Source organism: Ursus americanus, chromosome 36 (assembly GCF_024610735.1).
Source record: "Ursus americanus isolate L20-20 chromosome 36, mUrsAme1.1.p, whole genome shotgun sequence".
Classification (NCBI taxonomy): domain Eukaryota; kingdom Metazoa; phylum Chordata; class Mammalia; order Carnivora; family Ursidae; genus Ursus; species Ursus americanus.
In genome coordinates this window covers 16,227,349-16,246,362 of record NC_142162.1, presented here as the reverse complement: position 1 = coordinate 16,246,362, position 19,014 = coordinate 16,227,349, and the positions used below count along the sequence as shown (strand labels likewise).

The 19,014-nt window shown below is 39.1% G+C and overlaps 1 protein-coding gene across 4 annotated transcripts in view; it reads left to right on the top strand.

Annotated features, from left to right (window-relative positions):
• The window catches only part of VPS13C (vacuolar protein sorting 13 homolog C), a 218,369-nt gene extending 211,166 nt beyond the window's left edge, over window positions 1-7,203 (top strand). For 3 of the 4 annotated variants that reach the window (XM_087859292.1, XM_045810443.2, XM_045809730.2), the window contains 3 exons: window positions 3,275-3,398; window positions 4,746-4,826; window positions 5,294-7,203. In XM_087859292.1, coding sequence (XP_087715418.1) covers window positions 3,275-3,398; window positions 4,746-4,826; window positions 5,294-5,395 — 307 coding nt within the window. In that variant the 3' untranslated portion in view covers window positions 5,396-7,203. Of the gene's footprint in view, window positions 1-3,274; window positions 3,399-4,745; window positions 4,827-5,293 lie in introns of those variants that run through there. The other variant, XR_006782128.2, reaches the window with a different exon arrangement.
• Window positions 7,204-19,014: the final 11,811 nt, after the last annotated feature.

Below are 19,014 nucleotides of genomic sequence, written 5' to 3'. Positions count from 1 at the left end.
CAGTGTGCTAGGTGCTAAGATGAAGTGATATACGGAGACTCTGAAGACAGAGGAAAATCTCTTGGTTCAGTAAGGTGGGAACCAACGTGTCAGGGGAAGGTGTTAGGGAGGAGGTACTTGAGCTGTGTCTTACAGAGTATGGAGTTTTCATACACGTAAATACCAGGCAGTCAGAGGGATAAAACAGTATGGCACTTTGAGCACTGGACAGTAGGATGTTGGTGGGGAAGCATTGGGAGGTGAAGTAAGTCATAGGTGTCTGCTCATGACATCTGAAGGGTATCCATTTTATCATTAATGTGATGGAAGATTACTAATTTCTTTAAAAGTATAAACATTTTATTGCTCATTATTACAGCCTTTCACATAGAGGTATGTACACATAGTTCACACACAAGTCTCACTTTTTCTCACTCCCACTGAAGGCTTTTACACAAGGACTGATATGATGAGGTTTGCAGTTTGCAAAGATCTCCGGCAGCAGTTTGGATGCTGGATTGGAGGAGGGTCACCATGGAGTCAGGGAGACCAGTTAGAGACCAATTAGTTTTCTATTGTTGCACAGAAAATTACCATAAAATTAGCAGCTTAAAACAACACAGATTTACTGTCTCACAGTTTTTCTGGGTCTGGAGTAGGCTAGGACATGGCTGGGCTCTTTTCTCAGGGTCTCACAGGCTGAAATCAAGGTGTAAACTTCCTTTCTGAAGGCTCTGGGAAAGAATCCACCTCCAAGCTCATTTAATGTTGTTGGCAGAATTCAGTTCCTTGCAGTTGTAGGACTAATATCGCAGTTTCCTGGATCTCTGTCAGCTGGGCACATGCTGTCAGCATTTGGAACCTACCCTCGTTTTTGCCATGTGGCTTTCTGCATCTTCACCCCAGCAACCACACTCTGGATTCTCTGTCTCCAACCCAGATTTAAAGGGCCCTTGTGGTTATGTCAAGCCCACGCAGATAAACTTTTTCTTAAAAACACCTATGCCTTATAATAAAATCTACTCTTGGGGGAGAAATCCATCATATTCATAGTCATGGAGGTTATACAGGTCTATATACCAGAGGATGGGGAATCTTTGGGACCATTGTAGAATTCTGGCTGCCACACAAACTGGCAGTTATCCTGATAGGAAGCAGTGAGGCCTAAACTAGAAGAATGAAGACAGATATAAGGGGGCAGCCTTGAGAGACCAGGGCTTGGCGACTGATTGAATGTGGAAGAGAAGGGAATACGAGATGACTTTCTGGTTTCGGGCCCAAATACCAAGAGGGTTGGTATTACCATTTATAGTAATTTAAGGAAAACAATTGCTTTTGTTTCTGTTTTTTAATTTAGTGAGTTTGACATAGCTTTGAGATATCAAAGTAAAGATGCCTCAATAGTCAGGGGGACAGATACAGATGTAGATTATAAATGTAGGTGTAGGTAATTGGAGTTTAGATAAGGATTGGAGTTGAGATCTTGGAGATTTTCCTGAGAGAGTGTGTCAAATAGAAGACCAAGATTTGACCTCTGGAAAACATGGAACAGGTGGAAGAGAATGAAGGAGATTTAGGGTGGTAGGAGAACAGTATTATTGGCATGGTCAAGAGAAGAGAGAATTAAAGACAGTGGGAATGGTGCATTTGCATTTGACACAGTGATTTGTCATAGTTATCTCTAACAGCTCTTGGGATTCTCTTCTGGAACAGGAGGTGGAGGGAATGGAATCTGCTTCCTAGAGACTGTTTGGAATATGGCGTGGTGTTAAAGGGTGTCACAAGGATGAGAGGGCCCTACTGGCACTTGTAGGCTGGGCTAGGGATGCTGAACTTCCTACAGTACACATAGTCCCAAGTCAGCCCCAAATTCCCTTAGTTCCTCTACTGAGAAATATAGAACCCCACCCTCCATCGTTCACCAAGTTCATTCAGCTTTACCTTCTAAGTGTCTAGAATCTAGCTTGCTGTCCCCCCTTGTCACAGCTGCTGTCTTAACTGAGGTTCTCACTGTTTCCTGGTTGGACTATCATAGTAGCTTTCTACTTTGATTGTCTATCCCTCCTCTCCTCCCTTGGCCACTAGAGCCATGACTCTAAAATAGGAAACTAGATCGTGAAATTTCCCATCACCTATAGATTAAAGTCAAAATTTACTAAAATTGCAACAACAAAAAACACACAAAAAAGTCAAGATCTGGCACTAAGCTAATTTTTTCACCTCTGTGTAGATCTGGTATTCCAGCTACGGACCTCTACACTCATCAAATCAACCTTCCCTTTCTTACACTCCTCGTTATGTCAATGCTCTGTTCCCTTTGTCTGCACTGTCTTTGCCCTTTCCCACCTAGAGAACTCCTTTCTTTCAAGAATCAGCTCTTACACCACATACTTTACCCACATAATCAGTCCCTCTTTCTTGTGCTCCAGAAGAATTTTCTGCACACTGGTCTGTCAGATATATTTACACGTTTATTTCCCTTCTAACCTAGGAGTGCCTCTCAAGCAGAAATACTACATTCTGTGTTTCTCCAGCACCCTGGATATTTGTAGAATTAACAGTTTCTCTACGTTCCTAGTTATGCTTTCTGTGATAGAAACTTGAGAATCAAGTCTGGTTATATCAGTAATTAATCTGAATCACACACTGGGAAATCGGTGTGGATGTCCTTTAATGATTCTGTGATTTTTCTTTCCTTTTCTTTCTTCTTCTCCTCCTCCTCTTTCTCCTCCTTTTTTTGCTATTGAGTAAAATGGGGTACTCACCCTGTGCTACAGTGCATTAGTGTTAAAGTGTTCAAACCTGATCTTTATTAGTAGGCCGAAAGTGAATCTTTGCTGACATTTGAGGTTTGTGACATTTCCTGCACATTCTTTCTTGACTGGAAGGCATAAATGATTGACAGTAAAGAGCAATTAATAATTTTCCAAGTAAAACATTTTCAGGGGCTTCTGCCTTTATTGCTTCCCAGATGAGAGTACAGCCTGTTCCTTATGTGTTTCAAAGAGGATTTCGGTTTTTCGGTCAGTTAAAAAAAATGACACTTTTCTGAATTTTGCAAGATTGGCAGAAGGGGAATTTTTGAAAGTCTGCCGTGTTAGTTTGTAGGTGCCATCTTTGCTCTTGACAGTTACCTAGACTTTTTCTTCATGTGAAGCATACTTTTTTTTTTTTTTTTAGTGCCAGGTTATGTTGTTTACTGAGTACTACCTGTACCATCCAGAGAGTGAAATATTAGAATAATTAACTATGTTTTTGACTACCTGCATGTTTTTGTTTCCTTTTTGCAAAATAGGCGAGTGTTGTGTATAAGTGAAGTTGAAATCCTAGGCCATATGTCCATAGACTGGCAGTGTCCATTTGAAGATTTTGTGTTTCCTCCCAGTGTCCATGGAAACCTGCTAAAAATTCCAGTCAAGGTAAGAAAACATGAATCACATGTTTAGAGCCAAGACTTTGTTAAACGAGTGGAAACCAGTGCTTTCTGGCTGTCTTGTAAGTTAACTACACAAAGTGTTTGAAGGATCGTCATTATGATGACGATAGTATTACTGTAATTATAATAAGGTAAAATGTAAGGAAAGATGTATTTCTGTATTTTTTGACAGTCCTTGATTATGTTGAGTGTCCGCTAAAAAAATTAGGTTGTTGATGCTTCCTTTTTTGGTAGAATGAAGCATTAGTAAATGCAGGTTTTTTTGTTTGTTTTTTACTTCATATGAATAAAGATTTTGCTGTAATCTTAGATGCTTTTTGGAACATTCCCTTTTTTAAGCTTTAGGAGATTATTATAAATATTATATCTAACACACTTATGTTTTATCATATTTGGCACTCACAGGATACTAGTACAATTTAAGTATATGATAATACTCTCATGTCTTTCCTTCTCATCATTTTCTAAAGAAGGACTTTTAATTACATAGCAAGTAATTAGCAGAAATGATACCCCAGCCCTTTGCTTAGTTCTCAGGCTCACTTTACTTTGAAATGTATCATTTTTCTTATATATGATATATTATAAACTTATTTTCACCCCTTTAAAAAAACTACAGATTGTCATTCTGAGGATGGTAATTCCTGGAGTATGTATTTTCTCCTAAACAGTAATGATGTTATCTCTATTACTGAAACTATCTGAAAACATTTATCATAAGATTTAATAGTTAATAGTTTAATATTATCCTTTAATTTATGTTTTCTTTTCATAGAAGTTTACAAGTAAAAGAAACTGTGAAACAATACCATTTTGCATTTTGGCCTTACCTCATTGTAGAATGTCGAAATTGAAAGAGCCCCTTGATATATGCAGCATAGTTTCCAAACCAGGAAAGACTCTGTCACTCTGCATATATATTCAGTTATCACTTTCCTTTCACATCAGTAGTGAGAATTGACTCAATGTGTTTTACATTATGTAAGAATTTTATCTGCCAGCCAAGGAAATGAAGGAAGGGTTTTTTGGTTTGTCAGATGTGGTGAGTTATCAAGTGGTGTTTCTGTAGGCTATTTATCATAGCCTGTAGAAAGCCATTATTCTGTCCAGATAGATATGTACTCATCCAATTTCATAAATTCTAACAGCTCACCTATGGAACCACTATCCTTGTACCAAAATGATTTAGTTCCTATCATACCTGAATATGGATATTTGGTTAGTCTGTTGGTTATAAAATAGAGTTGACATTTAAGCATCCAATTAAAGGATATGATTTTTTTTCTTCCCCAGAATAATTTCTTTTCTATCGTTGTTTCTTTTGAAACAGGAGCAGGGTCTGTTCCACAAAAAAGACAGTGCCAGTTATGGCTATCGGAACGTTTACCTGCGGGACACGGCCACAGCAGAGGTAAACAATTTACTGTAAGGAATGCCCCTTTAGTTTTTTGAGCTGCAAGATTTTTTTAAAAATCTGTTATAATAATACCCATTAATTCTCCCAAAAGATTTTCCAGTTTTAACTCTGGATGGATATGTGAGCTTTAAAATAATAGATTGTGGGCTAACAGGTCAGGAGGGTCTTACTTCACGCAGCATGTATACTGTATTCTTTTTTAATAATTTTTTATTATGTTAGTCACCATACAGTATATCCTTAGTTTTTGATGTAGTGTTCCATGATTCATTATTGGCGTGTAACACCCAGTGCTCCATGCAATATGTGCCCTCCTTCCTACCCATCACCGGCAGACTGTGTATTCTTGTCCTTCGCTGTTGCACCTGTGTGGAGAGCCCCAACTCTTGCTTTTATGTCTTTCTTCTCCACGTGAGCCCGTCCTTGTCTTTGCCATTGATAGTAAATATTCTATTTTACAGAGAGTATGTAATGCCATTGATGACGCACAGTCAGTGAGACGCCAGCAGACACTGATGAAGCAGTCATCACTGAAACTTCTCAGGCCCCAAATGCCACTGTAGTCACAGGTCCCAGGGGGCTGCTACTGGGAGAAAAACCAACCATTGGTCTTGTCTATAAGTCACTCTTCTTCATCTTGCTAAAGAGAATTGTTTAAGCAATCCTTCAGTTTCAGAATTTTTTTTCGAGGATCGCTGGTATTGGATTTTCCATTTTTCCCCTTTAGTTTTGACCCTGATTTTGTAACCATCTGTATGTCAGCAACTCGCTTCTACACTGCCACCTAAATGGGTCAGGCCCTCAAAGAAATAACACTTGAAACTCAGAGTGAAATTCCCTTAATGTTAGAGTTGTGAAGCAAAGGGCAATGGGCCTGTTTTTAATTAAAGTTTTTATTGAAATAAAAGAAAAGAGCTTAGGATGACTAGTGTTCTTTGGGAGGTTTTGGACAAACCTTTGGACAGGTGTTGGATATTTTATTAAAGGTAATTTGTTCGATTAATTGAACTGAGATCATATTTTTGGTAATTGACTGAAGAAAAGCCACTGAAGGGAGAGATGACATGTTTTCTATTTTCTTTCCATGAAAACATTATTTTTCTCCTAATAAAAATATGTTTTATTTTGCTGCTTATTTTTCTTCCTTGCATTAGAATATAAAAACATGGAAAATCAAATCTGAAAATATCTGTGGTCTGTGCCCTGTAATGTAGCCTTCATAAAACTTTTAAAATTATTTGCATGCTCTTAAGAGATGAACTTAAGTGGCATAGTTGTAACTTGCTGATACATGGAAATATTGTACTTTGTGTTTTTCAAGACTCAGAAATATGAAAAGCTCAATATTTTTGTATTTCTAGAAATTTTTTTATAAGTTGAAAGATTTTTAAGCGCATCATAAACAAATACTTAATCCTATTGCATACCTAGGAATGTATTCTAAATACTTACTAGAAAGAATGAAAAATCTCTGGTTACTTTATATATAATTAAAATAAGGCATATATAACAACACTGTGGAAAATACCTGGTAAGCGTATCCTTTGAAGGAGCAAGCTTATGAGGCTCCGTTCAGTACAGGATGATTTTTGTCCTTTCCACATGTCACTTTTGCTGATCAGAGATACGCTGCCTACAGAATGCTCAGATCTGATTTCCTGGAACGAATCTTTACGTTCACTCCTGGATTGTAACCTGACATTGATTTACATCACTGAATTAATGATGAAATGAAGATGTGGACATGCCTGGTTTGCTCTGTTTTTGTTGATATGTGGTCAGGTTTCTACTATCTTTATTTATGTTTTTTAAGACCAGCCTTAAAACATTTAAAATTTTTCCCAGTTGATAATGACTATAGACTCCAAAGAGAGGATGTAGTAACTGATACCCTAGATATTTGGTCTCGGATCTAGTTGTGGTGGGCTTTGCCTTTTCAACATCACTTCTTTCTCTGTGAAGGAGCGTGTCATATACAAAACTTCTAGCCTTAAACAGAATTTCACAGCAAATGTGCTAGTTTTTTGTGTCTTTAAAGCTGACTTAATCAGGAATTTGAGATATCTGATTATATAGTTCATAGGAATCACAGCTGTTGACAATGTCCTAAATAATTAAGAAACCATATTGTACTGATGGCATGTACAAAACATTGAACTAAAAAATTTTATAGAAATATATAAATTCATCATATCAGTTGGCTTCAAAATAAACTTCCAAATGTTTATAACATTTTAATTTGATTTAATCCCCTGGGACAGAAATAATTCACTGGTAAAGTATAATGTCTTTTGTGTTTTTAAGAACGCTTTGAGAGTCAATTACTTGCATATGAACATATGAAATAAAATATTTGGTGCGTTGTTTACAAGTGTGAAAACTTTGTGGGTTTGTGTTAAATATTCAAATAACACTTACCTTTACTTTCTGTGTCTTTCCCTTTTCCTCTCCCAATCCTGTAATAGTGGGGAGTTAAATTAACAGTTATGGAGTGCTTAAAACTGCTAGTTAGGGAAAGGCTTTCCTGGAGGTTACTGAGCCCCTTTACCACACTGGAGGTCTCTGGCACAGGTCTCCAGTGCAAGAGGACATATTTGACAAGGGTCCTGCTCCCACACTGAAATCCTTGGCTCCTTTTGCACGGGGGTTCTGCCTTCCGTGGTTTCTCTCCGTCACTGATGGTGTATGGCAAGGGTGCGAGGGCAGGCCCATTCCTGGAGACAGGAATTCCTCTGATAGCTGACTGGCTCGGAGACTCTTCAGTGTCCTTGCAGTACCTTTCTTAGACTGCATGGTACTCTGGGAGGCTCCACCAAGTCTGTTTCTCCCCACTTCTCTCCCCCCAGTCTCTCTACTGGGAGATCAGACTCCAAATCTGCAGACTCTCCCAGTACTGGATGGTGCAGTAGGAAGAACAGGTGCATGGTGCAGACTGTGGCAAAGCAGGGGTACAAAATGAGAGAGAACAAAATATGGGAAGATGCGTAGACCAAAGTTTCACATGAAAAATCTGATCTAAGATGGATTTACTTACATGTGTTTCATGATTTTGAATTATGTTTGAGGGAGGACACTGTCTTTTTTGGGTTTTTTGTTTTGTTTTTTGTTCGTGCTTTAAGGCCTCTAAGTGTATTTTTTTTAAACATTTTTTTTTTTTATTAAGGCTTTTATTTATTTCACAGAGATAGAGACAGCCAACGAGAGAGGGAACACAAGCAGGGGGAGTAGGAGAGGAAGAAGCAGGCTCATAGCGGAGGAGCCTGATGTGGGGCTCGATCCCAGAACGCCGGGATCACGCCCTGAGCCGAAGGCAGACGCTTAACGACTGCGCCACCCAGGCGCCCCAAGGCCTCTAAGTGTATTAATCTAGTGTTACCTCTATCTGTATTTTTAAGTGTTCCACATGCATTTCTGAGGAACAGCCAGGATGAAAGATTAACACTCTGGTCTTAAAAATAATTAAAGAAGAGTTCTATAAATATCTATGCCAGTTAAAATATAGAGCTGCAATGACTACCAGAGCTGCAATAACCATCTTTTTACTGGGGAGCGAACTATCTTCAAAGCCCAAGTCCTTTTGGTTGAGAATTACTGCCAGAATGTCCACTAATACTGACAGAAATAGGTTCACCGCATGGATGTGTTGGTTCTGAAAAGAGAGGGAAACTCCCTGGAGCAGTGTGGGAGCACATTTCTCTTGGTAATTGTGCCTATAGTGGAAGGCATTAGGCTTATTCTTGATTTCATGCTTGAAAGTATCTTGAGTTACAAGGCTGTATCATTCAAATATTCAACATAGTGGGTCTCTTAGATATGAAAAAGCCTTTAGAAAGGCCTTTTGGGGTTTTTTTGTTTTTACATACAACAGACCCACCATCCCTTACCAAAATTCACAAAGCTCTGAAAACTAAAAAGTTTTTCATAAATTTGAAGTAAAAACATTCGATGGAAAATCGGAACTGATGTGTGGCTAATTTTGGCATTTGTTATATTTGGTATAAATGAGTTGGGCTGTAGCAAAATTAATATATTCCGTTAGGGGGTACTGCTCCAGGCGGCTCTGGAGGGATAGGAGCTCTGTGGTGTCTGAAGCACACTGTCTTTCTAAAATTTAAAAAGCTTCGTATTCAGAATCACATCTGGCAGAAGGGTTTCAGATAAGAGATTGTAGATCTGTATACCCTCAAAATTATCAAAGTATTAAGTTGCTTCCCAAATTTTAGAAAAAACCCTGAACTACAGGAGGAGCAACTGAATTGTCTTCTACTTCCAACCAGGCCAATGTCCCATTTTACAGTTATGCTAGAAAATTGTTCTGATAAAGTGTTCAGAGTAATTGATATTGGCATACAGGAGACCGAAATGTTACCATAGAATAATGCATCCTACAGATTTGTGAAAACTCTGGAAAAAATATACAAATCAGAACAGTCATGATTTCTGTCCCCCTTATTATAAATACTAATTAAGTAAATATCTGATGGATGAAAAGTTTTTAGAATTGACCTCTAGTGGAAGATAATTCGAATAGTAACGAAATAAGCTAACATGATCCTCTGCATTGATGTATCCACTAGGTTAATAGTGAACACTTCACAAAGAGGATTCAGCTCTTCTGTAGTTTTTTTAACTTGAGGGAGAACCAAATGGCTTCCCCAGAGGCCGACTATAATGCTTAAAGTTTCCCAGGGGTAGTTTAAATTCCATGATAAATAATTTTCATTAAAAATAGATTTCAGATCTTGGTCTTTGAGTTTGTTTTTGTAGAAAACATTTACCTTGGGTGCCTGGATGGCTCAGTCAGTTAAGTGTCTGCCTTCAGCCGACAGTGGGCTCCCTGCTCATGGGGGAGTCTGCTTCTCCCTCTCCTTCTGCCCCTCTCCCACCCCCACCCCCGCTTGTGTGCAGTCTCCTTCTCTCTCTAATAAATAAAATCTTTAAAAAATAAGATCTCTAAAAAATAAAATCTTTTAAAAATCTTTAAAAAAATGGAATTTACCTTATAATTCCATTTTTTTCCTCAAACCGCTTTCCTCCTTTGTCATCATTTAAGTTGTATACATCTTCTTTCCTTTTTTAATACATCATTTTATTTCCTTTTACAGTACATCTCCATTATTAAATTCTCTTCAGTAAGTAGATTTTATACTGGCATTTGGCAAACTAGCCCAGGGGCCAAAAAAATCTGTTCTTGTAAATAAAGTTTTATTGGAACACAACAGCACCCATTCATCTGTCCTGGTCATGGCAGTTCCCACTCTACAGTGGCAGATTTGGAGAGTTGTGACAGAAACAACATGGCTGACAAAACCTATCTGACCCTTTACAGAACAAGTCCGTCAATCTTGATATTATACTATATAATGAATCTTATAGATGGAACAGAAACAAGACACTTTAGATGATTTACCCAAGATCTTTTGATGAGATAGCTAAAATTAGGATCCAACACCTACCAACTTCCCTCTTTTATCTCCGCCTCTTCCTAGAAACAAGGATACTTGTGTCAGTTTTGAATGAACATGGCCAATGTTAGCTTCTTGGATTTCTTTTAGAACCTCATGCCCTTATCCCAAAATTATTTATGTATTTTCTCCTCCTCCGTGTTTCAGGCCTAACAGTGATACAAGCATTTCCCATAGTAACATTCAAAATCTAAAATGGCCCTTTGTCCAAATTTATTTTTTCCTAGAGAATTCTTATGGTGGCCTAATATTATGGTGGCAGTTTACTAGCAAAGATAGCTCGAGGTATAAAAATTAGGAAATAAAAACTTTGGATATAGGACATAAAACTTGCATCTTTTTTAAATGTACAGCCGGAACAAAGAATCAAATGCAGGGTGTTCAGGCATACTCAAACCATTAGAGAGTTCTACTGATACCAGAAGCAGAGAAAAATGCCAAAGATACATACTTTATCACAACTAGATAGGAGCTTGCCTAGGAAGAAATGATATTTTTAAGCACAGTACATCATATGATAGATTAATAATGTAACAAATGAGCAGGTGTTTGAAGATTGCAATTTAAATGGAAGCTACAACATTTTAGCTTCATCAGAGGATTCTGCTGCGAATCAGTTAAGCAAGCACCTATTGATGGTTTAAATTAAGAAGCCACGCTTGAACAGGGCCCACTTCCCTTCCCTCTGGAGTGCTGTTAAAGGTTCTTAACCTACTGTGACACTTTTGATCAAATCTTCCCTATTTCATTCAATTCAGGTTGATTCACATTTTCAGAAATAGTTTAAGAAAAAGGATGTGTGTGGCATGAATAGAGGATTAACAGAATTCTTATTTTTTTTTAAATAAAGATTTCCTAGACTATGCAGTCATTTGAATATCAGTAACTGTGTTACGTCAATAGTAGATTTTTTTTCCTTTAAGCTAAGATAAGAGAGTCTTCTGAGATTCTGAAATAGTTGTAAGGTCTTTGTGACGTTTTAATACATGTGGAATTGTTGACCACAAATACATTGCAGGAAACAGTTGCTTGCCCATGTTAAAGATTCCTATGGTTAAAGTTCAGGGATGTAGAAAATGCTTCTTTTGAGTTGACCCCAAATGAATAGAGTGGAAATCTTGCATGACTATTATTACAATCCAGATGGTGAATGGATACTATTGAAAAACACTGTTTTGTAAGGGCCATAAAGACTGATTACCCATGACTTAGACTGGTGAATAAGAATAAATTGCCCATTCTGCCTAAAATTAATGACTCAACCAGTGTTGAGTTATAATGCAGCTCTTTTAGAAGCACCAATAGTGCTTATTTTTATGTCTGATTGATCAATTTTAATATCGCATTTTTTGGGAGGAAAAATTCATTCAGAGACCTTTGTTTTAGTTGTACTTAAATTCATAGAATTATAATAGTCCCTGGTTGGAAGGTCCTTATATTCAGCATGAACCTGTTTTCCTGTGGCTTCCACCTACTGAACTCAGTCCCAGGTACTTGGGGCCATCAGAGTAAGAATGGCTCTTTCTCTATATATGGAAGCCTATGGGAGCACTGCATAATGGAAGTAAAGGTTGGTCTCATGTCCTACCATTCATTCAGTAAAGCATGTTAAGTCTTCAAGTTCTCATCTTTTTCTATCTACCATCCCTGATTAAACATTACTTCAAGTCATCAACAAACAGTTGACCCATGTCCCTCTCAGATATGGTACACAGCTGAACGAGTGTTGCAGGAGCCAACTAAGGCAGAATGGAACTTGGACAGTTCCATATTTTCTTCGCCTTTCCTGATAGTAATATGTATCCCAACCTATTAACTACTTAAATAAAATTACCCCATTGTTATAATACTTGTCCCCATTATTCTACTTTATTCAACTTATAACTTCTACTTACACAAGAAGATTGTTGAGTTATCCCTTTGGTCACTCTTACTAAAAGCAAGAGTGTGGTACTATAAATTTAAAAATCAAAAGACCCCCCCCCCAAAATCCTTTTGCCTCCCTCAGCCTCAGTTTCTTCATTTGAAAACAAGATCTTTAGACCAGATCTACCTTTTTGTGGCTGTTATGGATTTTAGTTATTGATAAAACAGTAAGTTTGTAATTGTTATTTTGAAGTGTGAGTTCTATCAAAGTTTTTATTCTCTCTTTCTCACAAAATCCCCATAGACATTAAATATATATTTTAAATGATCAGTAAGGTTTTGTTTTGTTTTGTTTTGTTTTAAAAGCACAAAGCCTTTAACAGGAAAAGAAGTTTGAGATACTTTGCTAGTCCTGACATGTGAGCATAGTCTGGATGTGCAGAGTGCAGGTAACCTGGTGCCAAAAGAGAGCCTTTACATGACCTGTGAAGAGGAATGGCCACGCTTGGAGCCAGGCTATTGCTGTGAAGATAGAATCCTGCTCTTTTTTCTCAGAGGCACACCCTCAGCAGTGCCCTTTAGTTGTCTGAGGATCCAGGCTATAACTGATGGAGTCATAGCTCAGACCATACCACACCAGGCCAACCTAGGCTCTCTGTAAGATAGCACTCCACTGGTCTGAATGTTTATGTCCCCCCAAAATTCATATGTCAACATTATAACCCCAAAATGATGGTACTAGGGGGTGGGGACTTTAGGAACTGATAAGTTATGAGGATGGGGCCCGCATGACGGAGATTAATGCCTTTATAAAAAAGACCCTGAGATGCCTGGCTGGCTCAGTTGGAAGACCATGTGACTCTTGATCTCAGGGTTGTAAGTTCAATCCCTGTGTTGACTATAGAGATCGCTTAAATATTTTTTTTAAGATTTCTTTTAAGAAATGTTTGTTGCTTATAAGCCACCCAATTTATGGAATTTTTGTTAATAGCAGCCCCAAATAGACTAAGACAATCTTCCACTCAGAAGATTCTCCTGCTGGTTAGCCCTATCACCTGAAATTTTGTTGGAAACCTTGCTTTGGATAGAGGATTGTAAATGTTAGCCATGTGGGTTAATTTACCAAATCAGAAAGAGGGTAGGTCACTGCTGGGATTAGACTGCCAAAAAATTAAGAAGTATCCAGTAAAAAATGTTAAATAGATATACTTAAAAAGTATCTAAAATGACATACTATACAAACAGAGCAGGCAAATTCGAATAAGAACTAAGTGGATCTTCTAGAGATGGAAAATATCATTGAAATAAAAAAATCAATGAACAGCCATAACAGTAAATTAAACATAGCTGAACTAAGAATTAGTGAACTGGAAAATAGAATTGACTCAGTACATATATCCTGGAACACAGTAGAAATCAAGAAATGGAAACTATAAATAAGCAACATAGAGGATACAAAGAGAAATCCAACATACTTCTAATCTAAGTCCTAGAAGGAGAGAATAAAGAAATTGTTGATACATTCCAGAATTTATGAAAGATATGATATGATAGATACAGGGGAAAAAGTGAGGCAAGAGTAGGATAAAAAAAAAAAAAATCCAAACCCAACATACATTGGATTGAAACTATAGCAGTGCCAACACAAAGAGAAAAACAGAAAAAACAGATTACTGACAAAGGATCAACAATTAGACCCACAACAGCATTCTCAACGTTAAAGTACCTAGAAGACAATGGGATATTTACACGTTTTTGAGAGCAAACCAACGGTCTGCCTAGTTGTGTTTAATCAGCAAAATTATCACTGAAGAGTATAGGTTAAATAACCATTTTCAGAAAAAAAAATACTATTTCCCACTTTCAGATCTTTTAAAAATTACTAAAGGATGACCTTCAGGAAAAAAGAAGTTGAACTCAGAAGGAAGGAATAAAATATAAAGCAATGGGAACAGAGAAATAGATAAACTTTAAAATACCGCTTTAAATAGCAACAAAGGTGCATAAGAAGTTTATCAGAACTTTGCAAGACATGGAGAACATTATAAAACCCTATTGAAATAAAGCTTAAATTTTCTTAGATGGGAAGTTGTACAATGTTTATGAGTAGTAAGACTCATTAAAGAGTAATCATGTTCAAACTCGTGTAAATCCTATGCAATTCTAATCAACATTCCATGAAGTATTTTTTTGTGGAACTTGAAAGGCTGTTCAAGCATTCACATGGAAATTGGAAGGCCAAAACCTGTCACATCAATTTGAGGAACAAGATCAAGTGGAAGGTATGGGTTTTTTTTTTTTTTTCTTTCATATTTCAAGGCTTACTAAACAACCTGTAGTTTTAATGAAAATGATGTAATATTTTTGGAGAAATAGGTATATGTAACAAAATAGACTAATAAAAGAACCATGTATATATGGAAATATGTAATATAATAGGAATAATAAAGATAGTGAATAAAACATTCTTACTATATAAGTTTCAGGCACGATTGTTAGTGCTTACTTTTTTTTTAAGATTTATTTCTTTATTTTGGAGAGAGAGCAGGGGGAGGGGCAGGAAGAGACAATCTCAAGCAGACTCAATGCTTAGCATGGAGCCTGACGTGGGGCTTGATCCCACGACCCTGAGATCATGACCTGAGCCCAAATCAAGAGTTGGACACTCAACCAACTGAGCTACCCAGGAGCCCCAGTGTTTTACATATTCAAACTCATATATCCTCAGAGGTGTATTAAATTTCAGTCAAGCCCAGCAGCATTACTCATGATAGTCATGAATGGATGGATAAACAAATCATGGCATACATATACAATGGACTATTGTTCAACCATGAAAAGGAGTGAAGCATTGAAACATACTACAAAATGGAGAAGCCATTTTGGTAAATAAATACCAGGTATATTAAAGCCCTATACGCAAGTAATACTTTAAAACTTATGGAAGAAAATGTAAGAGAATATCTTTATGGTCTTGAGAAGCTAGACTTTTTTGCAAGAGAAAGGACCATTAGTAAGTGAAGTGACGAACAGCCAGGATAACTGACAAAGGGTTATTAGTTGAGAATATGTGACAAACTCCCTCATCTCAGTAAGAAAAAAGACAACCCAATAGAAAAATGGGCCAAGGCAATGAACAGACAATTCCCTGAAAAGGAAATCTGAAAAGTAATCAGGAACATGCAAATCGAAACAATGACATGCCCTTTTGCATCTGTCAGATTGACAAAAAATCCAAGTTTGGGCACAGCTGATGTTTCACGGGATGCGGAAATGTGGGCCCAGTAAAACACTGCTGATGGGATATAAAATCGCTTTAGAGAGCAATTTAGCATTACCCACACAGCTGAACACAGGCGTACAAAACAGCTCCACTCTCAACATCCAACCTAGAGAAACTCAAACAAGCAAAGAGGAAATAAGTAAATATACAAGGATGTTTACTGCAACACTTCAAATAAAAACAAAAATATGGTAACAACTGTCTATCAGTAGTGGATAAAAAAACATAAAAAGAATACTAAAATGGCAGTTGTAAGAAATGAACTCTGTGTGCGTTCACGCATACATGCATATATAAACCAAAGAATTGTGGAGCGAAAAGAACAAGTTGCGAGGCATTTCAGGCACATGAAAATCACGTGCCAAGTCCAGGACACTGACCATTTTTAGGAAGGGTGGGTGGGGAAAAAAATGGGATGAGAGAAGGATGGCTTTCGGTGTGTCTACGGTGACTTGTTTGTTAACAGTGAACGGGGGATTGCGAACAAAAATGGCAAAATGTTGACATCTGTTAAATCCGGGTGGTAAGTGCACGAGTGTTTGGAAGATTATTTTTCACACTGCATATATACAAAGCATTTCATATTTGAAAGACAGAGAAAAAGAAAGGTCACGGCCTCATGCTCATGGTAATATCTGCACGGAAGAAGTCTGTTAGCACAGCTCGGTGAGTTGGACCCAGACTGCACAAGGACTCTCTTTCAGGCCAGAGCTGCACGCGTTCTCTATGGACACTTCCCGTACAGGGGGGCCTCCTGGTGAGAGGAAGAGGGCAGATGTTGAGCTAACTCTGGGTCTTGGCAAAAGGCAAGGAGGGAAAACAGGAGAGAGGGGGCCAGATCAAATACAGAAGGCATCCGGCTCTGAGGATGTCTGCAGAAACAAAGCAGAGCTCATGCATGCATCTGCGTTCTCCCCACTCCCTCCACATGACAGCAGTGAGACAGACAGGGACTTCCCAGAGGAGCACAGCCAATGGGAGGTGTGCGCAAAAGTGACGGTATTTGAGCAAACTGGGTAGAGCTGACACAAGGTTTGGTGGGGACAGTTGGGGAGGAGGGGATCATGCTGAGGAACCCTGTGGAGACTTAAAAGGAAAGGGGGCCATGTGTTGAGGTAGAGCTGGAAAGAGGAGGATTCCTTGAAAGTCCTAAATGAGTAATGAGATCCCCACATCTCCCCAGCCCCTCGCAGCCAGCTCATATCCCTTTTCTGAACTTTGAAGGAGACAGGTGGGAGGAAGGAGGTGTGTGCAGGGGTGTGGTGGGTGGTGCGGTTCGTACCCTGGGGGAATGGACAGAGCTGCTGCATTCTGAGATACCAGACCCAGTGGGGGGCAGTTTGGGGTGCTACACTGAAAACGGGGAGCAGTTAAGGAAAATTAATATTTTGATGAAGCAGGCCTCCGCCTGCTTCTCCATTCCCACCCCCACCCTCCCCTTCTCCCCTTACACTCCCAAAACACTGAGCACGAAGGCTCAGAATCCCAGACAGAAAACGGACCCGTTTTCCCTCTAGAGAGCTAATTTGCCCAAGAGATTTTTGACATTTGATGGTCTCCCGACAAAGTAGCTGGTTTGGTTCTGACACGTGGGGGCGGCTGCACCAAGGGGAAGCATGGGCCCTCGGAGCGAGAAGGAAGCGGGGAGGCAAGGCCCTAGTTTCCCAGAGCTGTGCACCCAGTCTTAGGGAGGGAAGGGGCCTGCGCGGTGAAAGGAGGTCCGACTCCACTGTACTCCATACACCGCAGGCGTCTTTTCCTCACAGATAGAAATGTTATAAAAAGTGTAGTAAAAAGGGACAAAGACGCTGTGGAAGGGAGTTTTTAAGGCAAGTCAATTTTATTATTTTCAGGTACACACGGTTTTGTACGTTGAACTAGGCTATCAAAGTATGGTCTGGCCAGGGCTCTGGGGGACCCACTTTAATGAATTAGACCAAGTTGATTCATATCTCATGTACTAAATGTCGATTGCTGCTTCTAAGGTAATTGAGAATGCTTCAGAGTCGTTTAAGTGACACTTTACACTATTAATTAGCTCTACGTAACTTTTTTATTTCATTGACAGAGCAGAGGCCTGGCTTGGATTACTTCAGCAATCCAAGCAAATGAGGTTTTCTGGGTAAGGAAATGTTTCTGGATCTAGTGTGACCTGACAGGAATCTGACTCGGGTTTAGGAAGCTCTTGACCTTGGGTGGTACTTGCTTTGCCTTTCCATATGGCGGCCGAGCCCTCCACGGACCTGTTTAACACACACGGACCGTGTCCATCAGAAAGCTCCCTCTTCAAAAGCACAACACACATACTTGAAACAAACATGTTTTAGGGCTGATTCGATTAATTAATTTGAAAATCAGAGCTCTGGGCAGTTAGTTGCTTCCAGAAACCTTTGCTTTTTGATTCAACATCTTGGTCAAAACAGACAGGGACAAGGTGGCCTCCGAGAGAAAGAAAATGTTTTACTCATTGCTTTCTAAGGAAGCTTGCCATGTCTTTTTCCCTCGTGTCAGAAACATATGGAGTGCCTTTTCATAAAGAAATACTGTATGTGTGCCCAGAATGGCTCTTGTCTTCACGGGGCTGATAGTCTAAGCAGGGGACCCCGGAGAACGCAGGGCAGGGATGGGGTGCGTGGTTAAGGAGCGGCTCAGACAAAGCCGCACTGTCTGCATTTGATTCCGCTTTATGATTTTTCCTTCTTTTCCCCCAAATTCCTTTTTTTTTTAAACCCGTCCCCTTTCTTAGTTCCCAGCTGCTACAGTGGAGAGACTCTGACCTCACCTGTGTTGGCATCAGGCAAAGCCCATTGTGCATCTTGTCATGTGCTCCTGGACTGCCCGACTGCGAGACTGTGACAGCTGGGGTGGCCATTGTGGACAGAGAAGAAATACTGTTATTTATCTTGACGAAGCTGCTTTTCTGTGATGTGGGCAACCCCTGGGGCCCCAGCTGCACAGGATAAGAGAGAAGCGCCAGTCTGTAGTGGGAAGGCCTTGGCAGGGGTCTCAGGGCTGCCCTCACCTCTCGCCCGTCTCCTTGATGGGAACTGAACACGTTGGTTCTGAAAGCCCTTCTAGTCCTTTAGTGGGCTGAGTAGTTTGAACCATGAGTAAAAAGCCCTGGTTGTAATGAGCTTGACATTCTTTTAGGAATGGCAGGTACGTTTGTCCTTGGTGAAATTTAGAAACCTTTCTAGGGATCAAACCTGCAACCCAGTCATTAGCACAGGTCCATTAAAGAAACATTTAGTGAGCACTTACCATGTGCCATGGGCTGCACTAGCTGGGGACACAGACATAACCGGTTTCTGCTTATCCGGGCCATTTGACCGAGGTCAGGAAGAAAACAATCGGGTCTAACACAACTTTATAATGTTCATTGCTCTTGATTTGAGAATAAAGTTTCCTTATGTTAATTCTCTTGCAATAAACTTATATATTAATATGTGCATAATTAGTATTAATCTAAGCACACTTGAATTGTAAACTTCAGAATTAAATTATGAAGCACAGTCTTATTAATGCAAAAAGAGAATGGATGGGCATACTGACGGGTTTAGTTACCTTT